This window comes from Chiloscyllium plagiosum, unplaced genomic scaffold (assembly GCF_037043375.1).
Source record: "Chiloscyllium plagiosum isolate Xiang-an unplaced genomic scaffold, Cpla_swu_hap1 HiC_scaffold_6, whole genome shotgun sequence".
Classification (NCBI taxonomy): domain Eukaryota; kingdom Metazoa; phylum Chordata; class Chondrichthyes; order Orectolobiformes; family Hemiscylliidae; genus Chiloscyllium; species Chiloscyllium plagiosum.
This window is the reverse complement of record NW_028270144.1, coordinates 63675486-63699023: the sequence shown is the minus strand read 5'-3', so window position 1 is coordinate 63699023 and position 23538 is coordinate 63675486. Positions and strand designations below refer to the sequence as shown.

Here is a 23538-nt window from a genome sequence, read left to right as displayed (position 1 = left end):
CCAATAACCATCCTGCAGGTGTAAATATGGACAAATGACAAAATGATATTCAGTCATATGTAGCAGAATTGGATCCAGTTACCTCACCAAAAAAAAATCACTTTCTATCAGCACTGACATTACTGATCAAAAAGTGAGTTGTCATGCATAAAACCAAAAATGGGGAAAATCTCTGGCCAACTCCTGCAATGTACAATCCATTATACTTTAAAGTTCTTAAAAGAAAAAGCATGAAATTATGACTGGAATTATCCATTTTAGATAACTCTTCATTTGTATTTAGTCATACAAATCTTGTTTACTGGGAGTTCTGTTTGAATACCGAGTTATGAAATCATACCCATGACTAACAATAAGCTCACCTAACTTGTTTGGTGTCATGAGAAAAGCAAGCAAGCATTATTTAACCAAGTTAAATCAACATGAAAGTTGTGGATTATGGAAATCTGAATCAACAATAGACTGCTGGAAAAACAGCAGGTCTGGCACACCGATAAAGAGAATAGAGTTAACATTTTGAATCCGTTCTGATGCAGTGTCACTGGACTCTAAATATTAACTGTTTTTCTCTCTACAGGTACTGCTGGACCTGCTGTGATTCTCCAGCACTCTATTTTTGATTCATTATTTAACCAAGAGCTGTAGTTCAATCCATCTCAAAAAGTTCAAAGAATGTAATTTCTAAGATCTGTGCATCAACGTGTCTGCTACTAATTATGCGCCACAAATAAAATCAAACACTAAAAATACTGCAGATTAGTTATTGCTATAAAAATTTCATCCAAACAGGACACTGGAAATTACAATTTTAAACAACAGTATCATGTTTCAGATTTGTTCACTGGAGTCTTCACGGGTAAGTCAAAGTCAGAGTGTTCAGCCCAGAAACTGGCCCTTTGGTCCAACCAGTCCATGCTGACCATAATCCCACACTAGATCAGTCCCACCTGTCTGCACTTAACCCATATCCCTCAAACATTTCTTTTTCATTTACTTATCCAAATATCTTTTAAACGTTATAACTGTACCCGCATCCACCACTTCCTTTGGAAGTTCATTCCACATTCAAACCACTCTTAAAATAAACCTGCCCTCATGTCTTTTTTAAATCTTTCTCCTCTCGCCTGAAAAATATGCCCCCCTTAGTCTTGAAATCATCCAGCTGAGGGAAAAGACATCTGCCATTCACCTTATCTATACCCCTCATGATTTAAAAAATCTCAATAAGGTTATCCCTCAAATTCGTATACTCCAGTGAGAAAAGTTTCAGCCTATCCAGTATTCCCTTATAACTCAATAACTCAAAACATCAATATTTATTTCTGAGCTCTCTCGCCTCCATTTCTTTACCCACAGTTAAAAACTCTGCAAAGTATTCATTTAATATCACTTCCACCTCCTGAGGTTGAACAAAAAGATGACCTCATTCATCTTTAAGGGTTCCTACTTTTGCTCTAGTTGCTGTCTTGCTCTTTAATAAACTTGTACAATGTTTGTTGAGTATTAGGACCATATTCTTTTTGTTATATTTTAATGTCCACTATTGGGAAATACAGCACATAATTTCAAATTTCACAAATATTAAATATAGTGGGCAATAAAGAACAACAGTTACAGACTAAAGCAGGACTCAGACTGATAAAATGGGCAGAGAAATTGCATTTTCAATTTAATATAGGCAGAGTGAAGTGATTCAATTTGGTAGAAAGAATGAGAATGGGCAATATAAGCTAAAGGGTATAATTTTAAAGGAGGAACAGAAACAGATGGATGAAATTTATGGTGAGAGAAGAATATGTTGAGAGACAGTTAACATAAACTCAAAAATTACTTAGTTTTATGATTAAAATGTACAAATGCATCAGATGCAGAAGCAAGCTACATTAAATAAAATAACCGATTAGGGCAGTTTTATTATACCCAGTTCCAGGCCCCACATTTCTGAAGTGATGTTTCAGCCTTGAAGAGATACTGAAGAGATTTACTCGAATTCCCTACAGGTATGGAAGGTCTTGGTTATGTGGAAAGGTTAAAGAAGTTGAGGCTGTCCTTTTTGAGCAAAGAATATCAACGGCCAACTTAACTGAAGTGTTTAAAATCATTAAGGGTTTTGATACAGGAAATGAGAAACTGTTTTTTTTTGCTGTATCATATGGATCAATAACCAAAGGACAAAAGATTTAAAGTTATTGACAAAAAAAACAAAAGTTAAGGTGGCAAGATTTTTTCTTTTTAAAAGAAAAACATTTTGTTATGATCCAGAATAAGCTGTCTGAAAGGAAGTGTGATTAAAAGCTGATATCAAAGTGGAAAAAAGGGGCATTGAAGAAAAACTCCAAAACATTTATACAATGTTGGCACAAGCAGTCCTACATGCTGTACCGTGCTCTCATTTTCATTATCCCTTCCCCCATAGAGCCTTGAGGGAAATGGAACTTCACTCAGTCTGTTTAGATAGACTTTGACTATATCTTGCAAGTAGAAACAACAATGTGCTAATCTCTGCTCTCGTCTGCCAGCTCCTATTAAGTTAAACACTAACAAATTTGCCCTTTTTTATATGTTCAGTATTTTTAAAAATTGCTATGTGTTGTGCACACTCAATACTCGACTTGTACGAAGCACTAACATATAGTTAAATATCAAGGAGCATGTTTTGATATGAACATACCCAACCTAGATCTACCAGGTTCTGTCTGACAATGGCTTCTATATAGACTTGGTAGTTAGTTGTTGATACATACCAGCTACCACCCCACCTAAACAAAAAAGCTGTGTTGATTATCTAAATCGCTAACATGAATACTAATTTAACTCATTGTAGCCTCCTTGAAATTAAGTTTTGAATTAAATGTTGCTTTACAATTCTGAAATCATTATTTATTTACAAGGTCTCTAATTTATACACCTAGACATAATCAGACAAAAGCGAGGACTGCAGATTGGAGTCGACAGTGTGGTGCTAGAAAAACACAGCGGGTCAGCCAGATTTCGAGGAGCAGGAGAGTCGTGTTTGAAGGGCTTTTGCCCGAAACGTTGACTCTCCTGCTCCTTGGATGCTGCCTGACCTGCTGTGTTTTTCCAGCACCACACGCTCAATCTAAACATAATCAGTTCAATGTGCTCCCAAAGTGCCACCTTATGCCATTTTTGTGCAAATAGTCAATTTCTACATTTTAATTTTACTATAAAGTAATTTCTCTGACAACGTCCTCCCAATGCTGGCTGATAATGCTCTGCACTATCTCAAAGTGGTCCAGTTTGACCTATAATTTGATTTTCACTCAATGTGGGAAAGTATTCTGTGGTCTGGATGATTTCCCCCCACACCCCCACCCCATTCTCCATGAGCAAGTTAGAGATGCATTAGAAACACTATGTGAAAGATACACTATGATATCAGGAACATTTGAATTTCTAGTCAATAGAAGGCAGTACTACAATGTCCCTACACAGTAATAATAAACCAACCAAACCTCAAAAAGGTATTACACCACCACAACTTTACTTTTGAATCCCTGTCTATTGTTCTCAACAAGTATCACAAAATAGTCCTTTCTCTCCCTACAACTAGTCTAGTTTTCCAAAATTCTGACTTAAGTTTATGTCTTACCGGTTAAAACATTATAATTACATTATGATTACATTACAGTGTGGAAACAGGCCCTTCGGCCCAACAAGTCCACACCAACCCGCCGAAGCGCAACCCACCCATACCCCTACATTTACCCCTTACCTAACACTACGGACAATTTAGCATGGCCAATTCACCTGACCTGCACATCTTTGGACTGTGGGAGGAAACCGGAGCACCCGGAGGAAACCCACGCAGACACGGGGAGAACGTGCAAACTCCACACAGTCAGTCGCCTGAGGCGGGAATTGAACCCGGGTCTCTGGCGCTGTGAGGCAGCAGTGCTAACGTGCCGCCCACTGTACTGCTACTAAAAGAAAGCACAGTACTGCAGATACCAGAAGTCTGAAAGAAGCACAGAATGCTGCAGAAGCTCAGCAGGATTAGCAGCATCTATGGAGAATGGTCACATTTCAAATCCAATTTAACACTTCTTCAATTCTGAAGGCAAGTCATATTGGACCGAAAACATTAACTCAATTTCACTCTCCACAGATGCTGCAAATCCTGCAAAGTTTCTCCAGCATTCTCTGTTTGTTCCTGCCTCTTCCACCCTTTCAGGTAATGAGTTTCAGATTTCCACACTCAGGGTGGAAAATAAATGTTCCTTTAACCTCACTCTAGACTCCTGCTCTGTACCTTAAAGGTTTTTCAAGATTACTGGTCCCTCTACTAAGGGGAAAAGCTTCTTCCCATCTACCCACCTCCTAATGTTGTACACTTCAATCAGATACCCCCTCTAACCTTCCCTGCTCTAAGAAAAAGAACTTCTGCCTATCTAGTCTCACTTCACAGCTGAGATTCTCCAGTTCTGTCAACATCCTACTGAATCTCCTCCAGATCCTTTCTAATGCAAATGCTTTCATATTACAATGTAACGTCCAGAAATGTATACACTATTAACTATTGTGGTCTAACAAATATTTTCGAAGAGTGTGAGGCTGGAAAAGTTACAGTCGGTCAGGCAGCATCCATGAATGATATTTCAGACATTAGGCCTTCATCATTCCTGGATGCTGCCTGACCAGCTGTGCTTTTCTAGCACCACACTCCAACTCTGATCTCCAGCATCAGCAGCCCTCATTTTCTCCTAAGAAATATTTACAAAGTTCAACCATAACCTGCTCTTATGTTCAGTGCCTCAACAAGTAAAGTAGTGTCCCATATGCTTCCTTAACCACTTCACCCACTCATCCCATCGCTTTCAAGGATCTGTGGACACGCACACAGAAATCAGTCTGATCCTTTGTACTTCCTAGGGTCCTACCATTTATTACGTATTCTCTTGCATTGTGAATCTACCCAAACTACAATCTCTCTCATTTTTCATGATTAAATTCCTTTGCCATGTTTCAAATTATCTGACCAGCCCATCTATAATTATCCTATAATCTATACTTTCCTCCTCACATTTTACCGCACTACTAAATGAATCTATCCAGGAACATTTGCTCTTTTGCAGATACTCTGTGGTGGCATATCCTCTACCAATAAGATACAATCAAGGTAAAAGCAAAGAGGAGGAAGATTATTGGCAGCAAATTACCTCAAAGCACCTTTGCAAGTAACATAGGCAACTAGAGGTAGCAAACAAAGTACAAGGATTGTCATTTGCAAAAGGACCACAACTCTTCAACAGAAACTACTCCAATACACTCAAGATGGAATATCTCCATTATGGGATAAATAATCCTTTAACAAACTACTTGCCCTGAAATTATAATTCAAAATAATGCCTCCGCTGATTTGGAATATAAAACTTCAGGTCAGGTTTAATTTAGACTCACATCGATGATTACTCAAAAATTTCAAATGGACTTTATTTTCAAAAAAATTATGTTTGCCATCCACCTCGAAAATTCATGTCATACAGAAAAGCAAATAAAATAGAAATCTAGAAACTGAAATGTTAGCTACAATGCTTTGCTACACTAGAACGTGTCCACTGACTCCAGCAGAGGTAGTTTGCATCAAATTGTAGAGAATACCTTGTAGAAAATACCTTGTGTGAGGATCTTCCAACTTTGGTTCTTCTAGAAAAACAGAAAGTTCAGGAGATACATAAACACTTTTTTCAATGTTATTCATGAAGCTCTTGGAATTCTCTTTTAATTCCTTGGACTGGAGCCGTTCATCTGTGAGTGAAAATTGGGATTTATTCAGTGAAATATAATGACAGCTTAGGTAAGTTATAAGTCAATTGAGGATAAATATATTAGCAAGAAATGAAGAGGGCATTTCACTTTTTAAAAAATCAGCAATATCAGAGCTGCAGTATCATAGCAGGTCTTTACTGTGGTGGAGGGGGGGAACTGAATGTATTTTTTAAAACTGTAGCATATTTTTTCCTACTTTCATGTTTTTTCCTCACACATACAGATGACTGCAGTGATACAGTACCCCTCCACTTAAAATTTGATTTCATCAGGAAGTCTCCCTTTATTTTTGCGGTCTTTACAAGAGTTCTCACTAATTCGAGCTTTGAAGCTTTGCTGATCTTGCTACCTGTGGCTTCTCCACCTATTGAGGTCCACAAAGAATGTGCCTGACATGTTGCATAGCTAGATGAATTATTTTAAATTTGGAAACATTTTCTGTTCATTTCCCTGGCTTAGGAACATATGAAACCTAGAAAATACAGCCCCTCAGGCCCTCGATAAGATCCATGGCTGATATGTGTTTTACATTCTACATTCCCATTTACTCACTTGGCCAACAAGAATCTATCTCCACCTTTAAAATGTTCAATTAACCCACCTCCACCAACTGAGGCAGAGAGTATCAAAATTTCAAACTCTCTGAACTCTGTTCTAATAGGTCAACTCCTATTCTTACAAGTGTCTCAGAGTTCTGAACTCACCATTTTCACATCCATCTTGACCAGACTGTCATGATCAAACAGATTTCAAACAAGTCACCTCTCCAATGGAAACAAGCCCAGTCTGTCCTCACAAGACAACCCACTCAAACCAGGTATCAATCCAGTAAACCTCCTCACAAACACATTCAACGTATTTATATCCTTCCTTTAACAAAATCAATGCAGCACAAAAGTTTTTAAAATGTCATCTCACAAATGCCCCTGTATAACTGAGGCATAACTTCCTTATATTTATGTTCAATTCATCTCCTGATAAAGGATATTATTCCTTTGGTGTTATTAATTACATGCTATACCTGTATAATGTTTTGTGTTTCATCCACTAGAACAACTAGATCCCTCTGCATCTTGAAATTTTGCAGTCATTCTCCGTTTAATTAATACTCTGCTTTTTTATTCTTCCTGTCATGAATGGACAACTTCACATTTAAGTTCCTCATCTTGTACCCAGTTTTCTCCCTTTCAAATTGAAAATCGAATTATATTATAGTCGTCGCCTTTACTCCAAGTGAAGCCGGTTACATTGTCAAGTCTAATATAAACTGCTCTCTGGTCTATTCCAGAACAGGCACCTCTAAGAAACTTTCTCAAAAGCATTTAAAGTTTAAGTAAATTAAAATCACCCATGATTAACTGCCATCCCTTTATCACAAACACCCAATATTTCTTCTTGTACACATTATCCTACATTTTGGTTAGTTCAGCAGCCTGTAGACTGCTCAGACTAGTGATTTCTTTCCTCTAATAGCCCTCACTCCTGCCTAACTGATCAACATCCTAAATCATCTGAACCAAGGCCATCTCTAACCATTGTACCAATGCCATCCTTCATTAGCATTGCTACCTTTACCCAGCTTCCAATTCTTCTTGAGGGCGATATACTCAATATTCAAAACACAAACCTATTCATCATCAATTAGATCATATTTATTTATGTGTACTATTAACTTGGTTAACTTCTGAATGTACGTAGCATTCATAATGAAGTAAGAATCTTTAGTTTTGATTTTCATTATCTTTGTAAGATCTAGCTAGGACTCTTGGTTATTCTTAGATTTTCTTTTGGCTGTGCCTTCCTGCCATTCTCTGATCTTTATATTTTCCTGGACTCTACCCCTTGTTTTGGTAAATCCAGCTCAGCTTGAACCCATACTACTTGTTTAGTTTAAAGCTCTTTCTGCTACCCGAGTTATGCAACTCAAAAATATTAGACCCAGCATGGTTTAGGTGCAGAATGTTCTGACAGTAGCTCCCTCCCCACCCCCTCACACCCACACCCTACCTGGGGGTGTGGAATTGGAGGAAGAATGCTTTATATCAAACTAAATGCAGAGATTCTAATGATTGGAACTCTGAGGCTGCGAGGAGCAGCAAACAAAAATCAAAACTAAATACAAGTGCTAAGTCAGCCCAATGAATAACAGGTCCAGGCAACATTAGATTGCTCTGGAACATGTTTAGGCACACTACATTCTATATTTAAGCCTGTGGGTTCCCCAGAAGTTGCTGTATCACTGTGGCCCTCATTGGTAGTGAATTTCTCAGCATTCACCACTTTTGGGACTGTAATATCCAGACCTTTATGAATTTGATATAAAGGCTCAAAGTACACTTCTATGGGTCCAAGTGGACTTTTCCTAACCCATGCTCTGGTATACTCAGCTCGTCAGTTGCTGGGCAAGAAAGAGAGATCATTACATCAGTAAATCAAGCAAACCTACAGATAGTCATGGGTTTCTTTTTCCGCATGGATGCTTTGATTAACTCAGCTCCGTGTAATGTGTCTTTGTGCCTTTTGGCCTTGGCTTTGTAAAACCACTCGCCAGTCATATTCTTGCACTGAACTTCATTTTTAACTGATTCTTGCACATGTCTGAGGGGAGGAGAAATAAAAGTATTCATTATTTTGTTGACCATTAACTATGCACATTTGAGGGTATGAAATTCATTTTGTTTTCCCCCATATTTCCTTTATCTCTGGGGTCATGTCTGCTTAACAGAAAATGATAAGCAACAGTGAAGCTAAAATTTCTAACACTCAGGACTTTAAAAACACTGAATTATATGAAACAAGAAAATGAAATAGCACATAAGTGGAGAGAAATCATGCTTTTTGACATCTGAAGTGCAATTCAATATCTTTACAAAGGTAATGCTGAGTATGCAAATACATATCAAAAACAAACAAGTTTAGACAAAGCAAACCAGTCCCTAAATGAATAAGCACATTTTAAAACAGTGAGAATGAGGATCAAAATAATCTCCTTGACTGGAAAGGAAAAAAGATACTCATCTGGAAAAAGAACATGCAAAAATATGTTTAAAGCTAACCAGAGGTCCATTAAAAAACCCTAACAGTACATGAGCAGCCAGAGAAACAGTGACTCTAAATTAATACCAGCAATCTCAAACTTAAGTAAGCACAGTTTAAATATGCAATATGACTGATTACTTCTTCAAAATATTCATAAAGCGACAAATGCAATATGATTTTACTTGGAACAACTTTGGAAATCAATGGTATTCATTTAAAGGAGACAAAAGTTTTGGAAAAAGGTTAAATAAATCAAAACAATTACTTCTACCTTTGATTGCCAAGAAACTTTGGAAGAGAACTCTGAGACATGAACCATTAGTCGACAGTGGCTGGCATTCCAAAACATACAACAGGAGTCTCCCAGTTTGGACAGACAACATGGTGTGTGGACTCCGAAATACCTTCTCCATACATTTGCTCTTAAGCTGCAGAGTGGTGGTAAGCAAAACTAGAGGTCTGTCTCTTACACTGAAGGTAATATGCATCATGTAGCAGTGGGGGTGCTCTCCTTGTCAGCTTGAATTGGTCACTTCGTCTCCATGGAGCTTTCCATCCTACATTGCTATATACAATCCCCTATGACTTGAATGGAATATAGGACTTTCAAATTAGAATTATGTTTATTGTCACATGTCCTCAAGTTACAAAGAACAGGAGTACAGTGAAAAGTGGAGATGGTCGTCAACACACAGTGTCATCTTAGATACAAATCTTAGCTACAAATAGAGAAAATAAAGGAAAAACTATTTTACAGATATACATAATATAAATTAGGAAAATAAGAAGTAAAGCTAAAAAGATAGTCATTGCAGTCTTTCTCTAAAGGACTTCCTCGTTGTCTGACCAGGCTCCACTGGTTCCCAACCAGTCGCCATCCTTGCTCTGGTGTCCCCGGTGTCAGTCCATTGCAGCCTGCTCGCCACCATCCCTGTTCCAACGGCCACCCCCTGCTCTGCTCCAGGCCACTGGCAGAAGAGGAAAATGACAGAAAGGAGAGAACAAGAAAGGAACACAAAGTGGATGAGTTCCGGCTGGAGTGCTGTACTCTGCCACCATCTTGGATCTTTCTTGCAGAACGGAGATGATTGACACATTTGCAGCACTGCAGAAGAATTGTTTGGCCTCATGGCTGCTGTCCTCCTCTACAACCTCTGACCAGGCAACTTTGGTCAGACAAGATTGTCTGTTCTTTTTGCTCGTGGGGAAAAAAAATTTCCCATCTTCCTCTTGCATCCTGGCAGAGAATTTATAAACCCAGCATTTTCTCCTGTGGCGTGTTCCCTGCACCATCCTGGTAAAAACAAGGACTGCAGATGCTGGAAACCAGAGTCTAGATTAGAGTGGTGCTGGAAAAGCACAGCAGGTCAGGCAGCATCCGAGGAGCAGGAAAATCGACGTTTCGGGTAAAAGCCCTTCATCAAGAATAGAGACAGGGTGCCTGCAGAGTGAAGAGATAAATGAGAGGGGGGTGGGGGTGGGGAGAAAGTAGCACAGAGTACAATGGGTGAATGAGGGTGGATATGGAGGTGATAGGTCAGAAAGGAAGGTGGAGTGGATATGGAGGTGATAGGTCAGAGAGGAAGGTGGAGTGGATAGGTGGAAAGGAAGATAGGCAAGTAGGACAGGTCATGGGGACGGTGCTGAGCTGGAAGGTTGGAGTTGGGGTGAGGTGGGGGAAGGGGAAATGAGGAAGTTGGTGAAATCCACATTGATGCCCTGGGGTTGAAGTGTTCCGAGGCAGAAGATGAGGCGTTCTTCCTCCAGGCGTCGGGTGGTGAGGGAGCGGCGGTGGAGGAGGCACAGGACTTGCATGTCCTAGGCAGAGTGGGAGGGGAGTTGAAATGTTGGGCCACGGGGCGGTGGGGTTGGTTGGTGGGTGAGAATGTCCCGGAGATGTTCCCTAAAGCGCTCTGCTAGGAGGCGTCCAGTCTCCCCGATGTAGAGGAGACCTCATCGGGAGCAACGGATACAACAAATGATATTGGTGGATGTGCAGGTGAAACTTTGATGGATGTGGAAGGCTCTTTTGGGGCCTCGGATAGAGGCGAGGGAGGAGGGGTGGGCACAGGTTTTGCAATTCCTGTGGTGGCAGGGGAGGGTGCCAAGAAGGGAAGGTGGGTTTTTTGGGGACGTGGACCTGACCAGGTAGTCACAGAGGGAATGGTCTTTGCGGAAAGCGAAAATGGGTGGGGAGGGAAATATATCAGATGACATTTCCGCCACCTCCAAACAGACCGCACCACTAGGGGTATACTGCAGGCACCCTGCCTCTATTCCTGATTTTCCTATTCCTCAGATGCTGCCTGAGCTGCTGTGCTTTTCCAGCACCACTCTAATCTAGACCCTGCACCATCCTGACAGTTTACTTGACTTTGTAATGAAACCATAATCCTGGTGTTGGATTCAACACTCCTCCTTCTCTGAGATTCCTACAACATGCACTGATGAGCCTTCACATTGAAGGGCTCCACTCTAGAGCAGTGTCTTTCTGCTTTGCTGTTTGTAACATTTAAAGAAGGACTGAATATAGATTTGGTATCGGGTGATCAGCACTTTGTGACCCATCCCCATGGCTCTAGGCTAGTAATTGACTGGGCATCGCCTGAATGCAGGTAGTTGGTCACATTTCTCCTGTGCAGTAATGCCGACTGCTTCTGGGGCTGATGCAAGAATCAGCACCACATCCTCTAAATTCAGCTCAAAGCTTTTTTTTATTGCAGCAACATATTTTAAAAGGTGTTATATATCAGATGATGCCAAATCCACAACATGTTATGCAAGTTTGTTTAGACAATGGATAATGTATCCAGCACCTTTGAGAACGAAGCAATTTTCAGATAGACTTCCTCATTTCAGATATTTTAAGCACTTAGAGAATACAATGTCATTTTATTGTCATGATTCACCCCATTTCCAATTAAACCCAAGACAAATTCCACACAAAACAAAGCATTTGGAGAATGTAAACCTCTTCCACAGGGGTATTATAAAAAGAAAAAGTCAACATCAAATGTAGCTGGAAAAATCAGGTTTTGAAAGTATCTTAGGATCAAGAGCACATTTTGAAAAAAAAGCCACAGTTTGCAGCAGTAAATGTGAATTTGTAATGTTTGACAAAAAAAAAATCATTTGCTGAACTAGGTCCAGCAATTGATACTTAGTTTTTATTGATACTTAGTTTTTATTGATCTCTGGCATTTATCAAGTTATAAAGCTGCAAATAATCATTCAAACAGTTGCAATTTTACTGAGCTTTGTAAAGGCCTTGCTCCTACACAATGGAATCTTACATTTTAACTGAATCTAACATACTCAATGCCAAGACATTATTACATTAGGATGTAATGAGTAGTTATTGAAAACATTCTTTATAATGATTGTAGCTAACTTTACTTTAGATTGCTTCCAATTAACCCAGCATATTTTCCTCGAATATATTACATTAAGTCAATGTAAAGCAAGTTGCATTGGAAGAGGTAAACCACAAATCACTTTATACACTTGAAGGTGGGAAAACATGTAAACTTTATTTGACTCTACCACAACTAAGATTATTTCAATGCTTTTAAAATAATGCATTTTTGAAATAATGCCTCATACTCAGTTGGAAATCTATTGTCCTTACCTGGTCCAACCTACATGTAACTCCAGACTCACAGCAATGTGGTTGACTCTTAACCACCCTCTGAAATAGCCTGAGTAAGCCAATCCAATCAAGGGACAGTTAGCCCAACATTTTGGGTTGGCAAACTGTAAGAAGTGATGCGCCAAAGGGAACAGTGTGGAGGCCTCAACTGTTCATAATTTATATATATTAGGCAATATTAGGCCAGCTACACCCACACCCCATGAAGGATTAAAAAATCATTTAGAATACATAATTTAAAGGCATTACATTAACACATGTTGTTGTAATTTGAAACACTTAACTCCAATGAGGACTATGCAAGTCTAAGGTCTAATCCTATTTTTAAAAGTAACTTTGTGAAGATGTTCAATAACTCTTCTGTCAATGATGCAGCGAGATATGTTTCAGATTTCTCAAAAGGACCAGTGATATTTCTAGTGGTTGAACAGTGAGAAAGCAAACATGCTAATTGAAGTAGTCATGATGATTAAATAACATTCTTCCAATCAGAAACCTGAAAAACCACAGTAATTTCCACTGCCCTGACAAAGGTGAGACATTAAACCCAAGCCCTGTGTGTCAGTTAGTTCTATATCAAACAACAGAAAATCGATCCCCAGTCTCCTGCCTAGAATTTTTTCTTCAAATTTGTAAACACCGTACTTTTCTATATTTTTCATTGCAGACTGAAATGGAAAAAGGACTATTTTAAAAGCCAGAGATTGTCAAACGGATTGCTGCCTTTTTTTTAAAAAAGCAAGTCACGAACACTTATTCTAAGTACTGTTTGAAATACTGCTTGTTCAGGCAGTGGGGGAAGGATACTGTGGATGAGTTGGCACCAGACATTGACTCAAAGCGAGATACAGTCGAAAACAACTACCTGATTGGTTTGTAGAGTTTTGACTGATGGCAATGAAGAGGAGAGAGATTCGGTCCTAGGTAGTAGAACAGCTTGTGAACATGAACGATACTGTCAGAGACTTTCAGACCTCCAAGAAGAGAGAGATAGCATTGCTCTCTCAATTTGATTTAAAAAAACTAAAGCTTGAAGAAAACCAATTTAATTTTCCTCACCAGTTCCTGCAAGCTATAGCTTTTAAGCAGCAGCTAAGAGAGTTTACAATTTATGAACAAATCACTCCGTGTATCTCCATGAAACTTGGAGAAGAGACATCAACAAATAGCAAATCCTGATAAGCAAAATGATCATTTCAGCTAAATCTGCAGCTAGGGACACTGAGGATGGAAGGTTTCACAAGAGAGTTAGAATTCTAAACAATAGAATTATATGTCAACGTTCATAGTTCACCGACAGCTAAAATCTAATTATTTATAATACATTCATCAGCTGCAAGCATAAGATAGAGGAAAACATCACTGAATCACAATACAATACCATCCATGCTCTCAAAACCAATTACAACATTGTCGTCAAACCAGCAGGTAAAGGAGGAGCCATTGTCATTCAGAATAGAACAGATTACTGCAAGGAAGTGTACCGACAACTGAACAACCAGGAATACTGCAGGCAACTACCAGGCGATCTGACCAAAGAGCACACCCGTGAACTAAACACACTGATCAGGGCTTTGGATCAGACTTTGAGTTCCCTATGTGCCCTCATCCCACGTTCTTCTCGCAGATGCGACTTCTACTGCCTTCCGAAGATATCCAAAGCCAACACACCAGGATGTCCCATCGTATCAGGCAATGGGACCCTGTGTGAGAACTTTTCTGGCTATGTCGAAGGCATCTTGAAATCCATTCGTACAGGAGAGCCCAGCTTCGGTCGTGACACTACAGATTTCTTACTGAAACTCAGCAGTCTCAGACCAGTCGAATCAGGAACATTCCTCATCACAATGGATGTTTCAGCACTCTACGCCAGCAATCCTCCATGATGATGGCCTCGCAGCAAAAGCCTTAGTACTCAACACCAACAAATGTCAATCTCTGAACACCGTCCTACAACTCACCTGTTTTATCCTCAACCACAACATTTTCACCTTTGACAATCAGTTCTTCATCCAGACACACAACATTCATGGGGACCAAATTTACACTCCAATATTTTTCACGCACAGGTTCAAACAAGACTTCTTCCCTATGCAGGACCTCAAACCAACACTATGCACCAAGTATACGGATAACATTTTCTTCATCTGAATCCATGGCGAGAAGTCACTGAAACAACTACGCAATGATATTAACGAGTTTAGCCCACCATCAAACTCACCATGGACTACTCTTTAATATCTGTCTCATTGTTGGACACATTAATCTCCATCAAGGATGGGCACCTCAGCACCTCACTCTACCACAAACCCTGGAATAATCTCACAATGTTACACTTCTTCAGCTTCCACCTGAAACATATTAAAACAGCCATCCCCAATGGACAAGCTCTATGCATACAAAGAATAAGGTAAATGAGCTTGTGGCACAGATCAAAATTGGAAGGTATGACGGATACCACAGTGTTGTGGCTTCAGAGGAATCAGGATTGGGAGCTGAATATTCAAGAATATATATCCTATCGAATAGTCAGGTAAGTGGGAGAGGGGGTGAGGCTGCCCTATTGGTACAAAATGAAATTAAATCAATAGTAAGAAACAAAGTAGGGTCAGATGGTGTAAAATCTGGATGGGTAGAATTGAGAAACTGCAAAAGATTAAAAAAAAACATAATAGGACTTATGTACAGGACTTCAAACAGTAGTCAGGAATTGGGTCGCAAGATACACCAAGAGATAGAAAAGATGCGTCAGACAGGCAAAGTTACAGTGATCTTGAGGGGTTTCAATGTGCAGGTGGACTGGGAAAATCAGGTTGGTAGTGGGGTGCAAGAAAAGGAATTTGTGGAATGTCTACAAGATGGCTTTTTGGAGCAGCTTGTGGTGGAGCCCACTAGAGAACAGGCAATACTGGATTTAATGTGCAATGGGGCAGACTTGGTAAGGCAGCTTAAAGTGAAGGAACCCTTCGGAGACCGTATGTATAATGATTGAATTTACTTTGCAATTTGAAAGGGAGAAGATCGAATCAGAGGTAATGGTATTACTGTTGAATAAAGGCAACTACAGAGGCATCAGGGAGGAGCTGGGTAGAATTGATTGGAAGAGGAGCCTCACAGGAAAGACAGTGGAACAGCAACGTCAAGAGTCTCCGAGAGGAATTCAAGAGACACAGCAGAGATTCATCCCAAGGAAAAAGCAGCATGGTACATGGAGGATGAGGCAACCATGGCTGACTAGGGAAGTCAGGGATAGCATAAAAGCAGAAGGGTAGTAAGAAGCCAGAGGATTGGGAAGCTTACAAAGACCAATACAGGGCAACAAAAAAAAAAGAAATAAGAGGGAGAAGATTAGATAGGAGGTTAAGCTAGCTAGTAATATCAAGGAAGACTGTAGGAGTTTCTTTAGATATATCAAGAGCAAAAGCGAGGCAAAGGTGGACATTGGGCCACTGGAAAATGACATAGGAGAGATAGCAGTGGAGAACAAGGAAGTGGCTGAGGAACTGAATATTACTTTGTGTCAGTCGTCTCAGTGGAAGACATAAGTAATATCCCAAAAATTCAACAGAGTGAGGGGGCAGAGATAAGTATGGTGGCCATCACCAAGGAGAAGGTACTGGAAAAATTGAATGGCCTGAAGATGGATAAATCATCTGGACCAGATGGACTACACTCCATAGTTCTAAGGGAGATAGCTGAAGAGATAGTAGAGGCGTTAGTGGTGATCTTTCACGAATTACTAGTCAGGGATGTAACCAGATGACTGAAAAATCACTAACGTGACATCCCTGTTTAAAAAGGGAGCAAGGCAAAAGATGGAAAATTACAGACTGATTAGTCCATCCTTGGTCATTGGTAAGATCCTAGAATCCATTGTGAGGGATGAGATTTCTGAATACTTGGAAGTGTTTGGTTAAATAGGGCAAAGTCAGCATGGTTTCATAAAGGTGGTGTCATATTTGACAAACCTGCAAGAATTCTTTGAGGAAGTAATGAGCATGTTCGACCAAGGAGAGCCAATGGATGTTATCTAGCTGGACTTCAAGGCGGCCTTTGACAAGTTGCCACACAGGAGGCTGAGTAAGATAAGGGCCCATGGTGAGAGGGGGAAGATGCTGGCATGGATAGAAGCCTGGTTGTCTGGCAAAAAGCAGAGTGTGGAGATAAAAGAGTCTCTCAGGATGGTAGCCGGTGACAAGTGGTTTTCAGCTAGGCTCATTGTTGGGACCACAACTTTTCATTTAGATCATTAATGTATAAGGTGAAGAAACTAAAGGGCATTCTGGCTATGTTTGCAGACAATACAAGGATAGGTAGAGGGGCAGGTAGCATTGAGAAGACAGGGAAGCTGCAGAAGGACTTGTATAGGTTAGGAAAGTAGGCAAAGAAGTGGCAGATGGAGTAAAACATGGGAAAGTGTGAGGTCATGTGCTTTGATAGAAGTTTTCTAAATGACGAGAAAATTCAGAAGTCTGAAGTGCGAAGACACTTGGGAGTTCTCGTCCAGGATTCTCTCAAGGTAAACTTGCAGGTTGAGTCGGTAGTTAGGAAGGCAAATGCAATCTTGGCATTTATTTCTGAGAGGACTTGAATATAAAAGCAGGGATGTACATCTGAGGCTCTAGAAGGCTCTGGTCAGACCACATTTGGAGTATTGTGTGCAGTTTTGGCCCCCATATCTCAGGAAGGAAATACTGACCCTGGACTGGGTTCAGAGTAAGTTCACAAGAATGGTCCCAGAAAAGAAAAGAAAAACATATGAGGAACGTTTGAGGTCTCTGGGTCTAAACTCGAAGTTTAGAAAAATGAGGGGGGGGGGGGGGGGATCTAATTGAAACTTATAGAATATTGAATGGCCTGGTCAAAGTGGATGAAGGGAAGATGTTTCCATTGTTAAGAGAGACTAGAACCCGAGGGCACAGCCTTAGAGTAAAGAAAAGACCTTTGAGAACAGAAATAAGGAGGGACTTCTTCAGCCAGAGAGAGTGGTGGATCTATGAAATTCATTACTACAGGGGGCTGTGGAGGCCAGGTCATTGAGTATATTTAAGACCAAGATCAATAGGTTCGAGTGTCAAGGGGATCAAGGGTTAGGGAAGAAAGTGGGAGAATGGGGTTGAGAAACATATCAGCCATGATTAAATGGGAGAACAGACCCAATGGGCCAAATGGCATAATTTCTGCACCTATGTCTTATGGTCTTATAATTATGTCCTGGGTCCCTAGGTAGGGATAAAGTCATTAAGAGGATGCAGAAAGTGTTTCTAGTTCAAAACTAGAGGACACAAATAGAATCACTAACAAGTTCAATGAAGACTGTTGGAGAAAGACTCAAAGGCAAACATGTAAGAGTATTTGAAAGCACAGTTTAGTGCATTTAAAAAGGGAAGATGGGGCATTTTTGAAGAATTAAATAGAAGGATATGTTCATAGAGCAGGCTGAAATAAGGCACCAACAGGATTCTGTGAAGCATAAATACTGGGGTAGACCTATTTCCCAATTTCTGTAACCATCCATAGCTGTATCTTGCCATTGATCATTAAGTGCTCAATTTTGGAGTTTTGTTTTAATATCATAACTACAAGCATAAGATACACTTTAAAACAAGGTTCAGAAGACAGTACCACTTTGGCAGACAGATCTCATTAACATCCTATAAAATCTCACATGTAATGTCTTTCCTTCTTTCTTAATTCAAGATAAAATGAAGCAACTGACCGCCTACCAGTTGTGCTCACTGATAAGCCAATGTGACCTGGTTACCATGGAAAATGGGGGAACCAAATCAAGTCCTATTTAAACCCATGGGCCTGCTTTCACAGAAAGGGAGAGCCATGAGGCCCAACACAGAAGTTGATTTGTTCCCTGGTTGAAGGGATAAGACCAATGGGAGAGAAGGATACTAAAAGATTCACCTGGTGTGGCGAGGAGAAGGAGTTACTGGATGGGGTCACATTGCCAGAAGTTGGTTTGGGAATTTTCAGGATATAGATCAATGGTTTTGGTGGACACTGGACATTATGATTCGGCAGAACAGGCAAAAGATAGCCTGATGGCTGTTGGGGGCAATTTCTTATGGTTCCTGTAAAGACAATTCAGTGAAAAGTACAGTGTATATACACACAAACATAACACGGGGCTTTTGGTGTTAGGAAGAAGGATCTCTATTGTAATTGAGAGTCACACAAGTAACTTAATTGGTGTTGATTAACTTATTTGTAACAGTAAAGTCTTGTCATGCAATCAATTCTTGAATGGGACATAAATCTAAGTCATTATGAACAGGGACTAAAAAGGGACAAAAAAAAAGAGAAACTCAGCAATTAGTGGCATTCAACTAATTATTCTGATGCTCATTGCCTTGACATAGAAAAGATATTCCAGCGTACCCAGTGTGAATGTTTCAGGAAAGGCAGAAGTAAATTAGAATGTCTCAACATTATCGGAAAGTGAAATCCAAGAAGTAGGTGTAGCACAGAATATACATACATTTATATTACATCACAACCCAGTAAAGAGAAACTGCATACATTACCAGTAACACTGCCACAAAAAAATATTTTTTGAAATTCAATTTGACAGAATCATGAGGTGGTCACAGATTAGTAATTATGATGCCAGAGCTTTTATCAAACGCAGCAATATAACAAACAAGATCAAACTTAAAAACCATGCAACAATTGCTACTCTGTTTCACTGCCTTTCAATCATTTTTAATTAAATGAAAGTAGAGTTAAATTACACAAATAAAAAAGTTAAGACTTCTTGCATCATTGCTGAAACACGTCATATGATAGTTAGAGATTGTGGTACGGTTTTCCAAAGAATGCAATGAACAAACTCAAATTTACATGGTAACTCATCCTGAATAAACTCAAAGCATGTTTCAAAAGTAATTTGTAAATCAGACTTTTCAAGAGGAGGGAACCCTATGGCTTGCTTTGTTTCTGGTAGTTAGAATTTATTTTCAGCATGTTTCTGTTCAAAAATATTTTATGTCTCTAAGCTGCTACAAGTGTTAAGTAAATTAAGTCAGCTTCCCCATTTCTTATAGAATTCTAAGACTCAATGCATTATGAACTGAATTCTGAAAGTTTAGTAACTCAATGTGACACTATTTGGAGATGCTGGTGTTGGACTGGGGTGTACAAAGTTAAAAAACACACAACACCAGGTTATAGTCCAACAGGTTTAATTGGAAGCACACTAGCTTTTGGAGCGACGCTCCTTCATCAGGTGCTCCGAAAGCTAGTGTGCTTCCAATTAAACCTGTTGGACTATAACCTGGTGTTGTGTGATTTTTAAATGTGACACTAAGTTGTTCACCCATTCCCTTCAAAGACAGACTATAACAATTCATAAGAGACTAATTCCAACTGCTTGACTTGTCTAAATTCCTTTGAAGTTTCCTATTGCTTCCCTTTTCTCCAACATATACATGTAAAATGAGGAATTCAATTTGGAAAGTCAGGAACATATTGATAGATTCAGGAGGGTAGTCAAATTAATGAAGTGAACAAATTAAATTTAATGTAGAAAAATTTGAAATGATACTTTTCTTTCTGGAATGCATGAAGTACCAACAAAACGATGCAATTCCATAAGGGAGGGCAGAGCTGGGCAAGTTCTTTACAAATGTTCGAAGTTCACAAGGGTATCTATAGCACAGATCAAATCATGAACTTTATAAATAGAGGTCAGGACCAAATTTCCATCTCACAATGGAAATTCAAATCAGACTTTGAAAGGCTTGACTATTTGTGTGATATTGATGTGCATTGGATTTTGGAAGCCCTGTTTAAAAAACTTGTCTCATTGGAGTGTTCACCACCATTTGGGGGAAGCTGGAGGAGGAGGAGTAAAGAACATCCTAAAAATGCAAATGTAAAATATTTCAAGATCCTCAAATATCACTAAATGCTAAACTGTAATGTGTTTTTAAATGCATGATTTATCGTGGGTATCTGTCCTGTAAACGCAAGTGGAACATTACCCTGACCATCATTGTGTAACTGTTGTCATATTATTGGTTTCTCCAACTGAGATGATACCATGGCTTTAGAAGGTGTATTTTGTCCTGATTTATGTTTTAAATGAAGAGAGATTAAGACAGAGATACTGAGTAAACTGTTCCAAGCCAATAAACCGCTTGAGTATCCTTGGGGTATTTAACAAAGGTTGCAACAATAGAAGCAGCATGAATGGATAGAGTCAGGCTCCCACAGGACCAGGGTTTTCGTTTAGCTTTCAGTAGTTGCAGTTTTGAATCTGTTATACATTTCTCCCTTCCACAGTAAATGGCTTGAATTTTCTGCTAGAATTTTGTCGATGCTTCCTTGTGGACTGGAGAAAGTATGAGAGACAATCTGTTTTACTGAATTTGCCTTTGTTAAGGGTGTGTTTATTGGATCATTACAATGGAACATTTGCTGTTTAATAGTTAATTTATTGTCTGTTACATTTTCCAATAGATTTACATGAATTCTTTCTTTTTTGTATTTTAAGTGTAGGGTAGGAATAAAGTGTTTTGCCTAAAGTCAAATAGTGTAACCAATTGAATTACATCTGGAACACAGCACTTCGCACTCGCCTTTAAATAAGAAAATGCTAGGATCTCGGCTATCTCCTGGATAAGGAGAAAGTGAAGACTGCAGATGCTGGAGATCAAAGTCAGAGTAGGTGCGTGGTGCTGGTAAAGCGCCGATTAGGCAGGAGAATTGGCATGTCGAGCAGAAGCTCCTCATCAGGATATATTTGAAAGGGGCTTGGGTCTGGTCCATAAAAAAATTATGGGCTTTTATAAGGATCAAACTCTCCCTAATTCCAAGTTGGCTTTCGAATTATTGAGCTCAAAGACAGTGAGTGGTGACTGCTGGAGTTTGTATTCCCCCCTAGGTGCTGCATTCAGTAGTAATGGCTCTTTAAGGCACTAGGTTTTCTGGGTGTTGAATAACTCACTGGGAGTTCTCAAAACATGAGCAAGGCAAGGGCTTGGTTAGTAAGAAAGTTCCAGATCTCGAAAGAATAAGGTTTAGTCACGTGTACTTAGAGGAGTATGTTCGATCTTAAAATTGAGAGATACAGGAGCAAGTCAGTCTTTGATAGTGAGGGGTTTGGTCTGGTCCGTGACATGGAAAAAATACTATTATAATATGTTTAAAAACAAAAAGCTTTTTAGTGTCCTGTGTTGTTTTTGTATTGCAATTTAAGTTGATTGATAAAGTTGTCTCTTTAAGAAAAGCCCCAATGGTTTTGAAAGCTGTTGAAACTGTCTACACCTGCTCCCTTTCACTGATTGACCACGGCTTTGCTTTGAAATGAAACACTATTCTTTCAGTTTTGGGCAATATAGCTAAAAACTTGTTATGACAATTATAAACTATTTTGTATGCTTTAGGTCAGTGGGTGGCTTACAGATCCAAAAACTATCAAAATTCTAAGTATAGAGCTTTATAACAAGGTTAGCAATTGGACCTTAGAATAAGAGTTCCATGATTGGACAAGATTAACAGTCCCAATCAGGGAGCCCTGGTGGATAGATATAAATAGGAGTATCAGAGATTCTATTCATTCAGAGCTGATTCGGAGGAAGCCAGACTGGTGTTGGGTACTATGCAGGGGTAAATAAAGGGTGACTTGGCGAAGGGATACATTGAGTTATTTCAATGGTGATGAGAGTGGGATTAATGATGTAACCATGCAAAAGCTGGACTTCAGACATGCACTACAATTGGCTTTGTCATGAGAAAACATGGCAAGTTGATCATGAGTTGCAGGAATTGTTGTTGGAAGTGGACACCCTCACCAAGCTGACTGAGCTTGAGAACACCATTGAGTGAAGGCAATTGCATAGGCTCACTCAGTACATTTTCTGAACAAAGGCACTCTAGGTCAGCCACAGCAAAATCCCAAAAGGAAGCCAAGCCTAGGCCAAATGGCTAACATTTTCTTCAGGATGCAAGCTGGCAAGCCATTGCAGTTGCTGCCAGAACGGGGACTGGAGACAGTGAATGGGGAGGGAGGGAGGGAGGGGGGGGGGGGGGGGGTGGAGGTGGAGGTGGTGGATGTTGGTTGAGATAGATTCATCTTGACTAAATCTACATTTTGTGTTCAGAAAAAAATGGCTGCCTGAGTGAAGTCCTAATTAGTACTAGACTCGGAGGCTTTTCAGGATTGTCAAGGGACTATCAAAGGAGCCAAGGCCACCTTGCATGTTGACCAGGAAGAAATTCCACAATTCTGCCCAGTACCATTATCCTACATGCAGAAGTGGAGGCAGAAATCAGGACGCTGGAAAGCAAAGGAATCATCAAACTAGTACAGTTTGTGGAATGGGCAGTATTGGTCAAATCAATTGCAAAAACAATTGCCTTGTCTTTCATAAAACTGGCCATGAGCCATGCTTACCTGTAATTGAGACTAGTTGAGAATTCCCATAAGTATTACAATTAATACCCATAAGTACCAATATATGAGACTGCCATTTGAGGTATCATCAGCCTACGCCATTTTTCAGCAGACAATGTAAAATGTTCTCCAAAGTCCACCCCAATAAGCCATTTATCTGGATGATGCGCTTATAACAGGATGACCAATAAAGAGTACATTAGGTACTTGGACATTGTACTTAGACATTTCTCCAAGGTGGGCGCACATCGTAGGAGAGGAAATATGTATTCGAGACACCCCAAGTGACCTAAGGCTACAGAGTCAACCAGACTGGGTTACACCTGTTGGAAGATTAAACTGAAGGTGATCAAAGATGCCCAGCTCCCCCATTTATACTGGGCTTAGGTCCTTCCTTTGGATTGATGAATTATTACAGAAAGTTCATTTGTACCTTGCACTCCATTCTGGCACACTTACATCTGCTATTGAAAAAGGGGAAGCCTGGGACTGTAGCCTTTGGAAGTGAAGAAGTGGCTATCACCATCGAAGATATTGATACACTGATCTCAAGCAGCATGTGGTGCTGACATTTGAAGCCTCCCCATACGGTATCTGGCAATGTTGACTCTCAGATGGCCCAATGGAGAGAAACTCCCAATAGCATATGCTT

The 23538-nt window shown here is 39.8% G+C and overlaps 1 protein-coding gene across 9 annotated transcripts in view; it reads right to left on the bottom strand.

Moving 5' to 3' along the window:
* The window catches only part of sytl2a (synaptotagmin-like 2a), a 123140-nt gene that overhangs the window by 64152 nt on the left and 35450 nt on the right, over positions 1-23538 (bottom strand). For all 9 annotated transcript variants that reach the window (XM_087988051.1, XM_087988050.1, XM_087988053.1 and 6 more), the window contains exons 3-4: positions 8237-8388; positions 5637-5769 (exon numbers count right to left, since the gene is read on the bottom strand). In XM_087988051.1, the coding sequence (XP_087844177.1) occupies positions 5637-5769; positions 8237-8388 (285 nt within the window). The remainder of the gene's footprint in view (positions 1-5636; positions 5770-8236; positions 8389-23538) is intronic.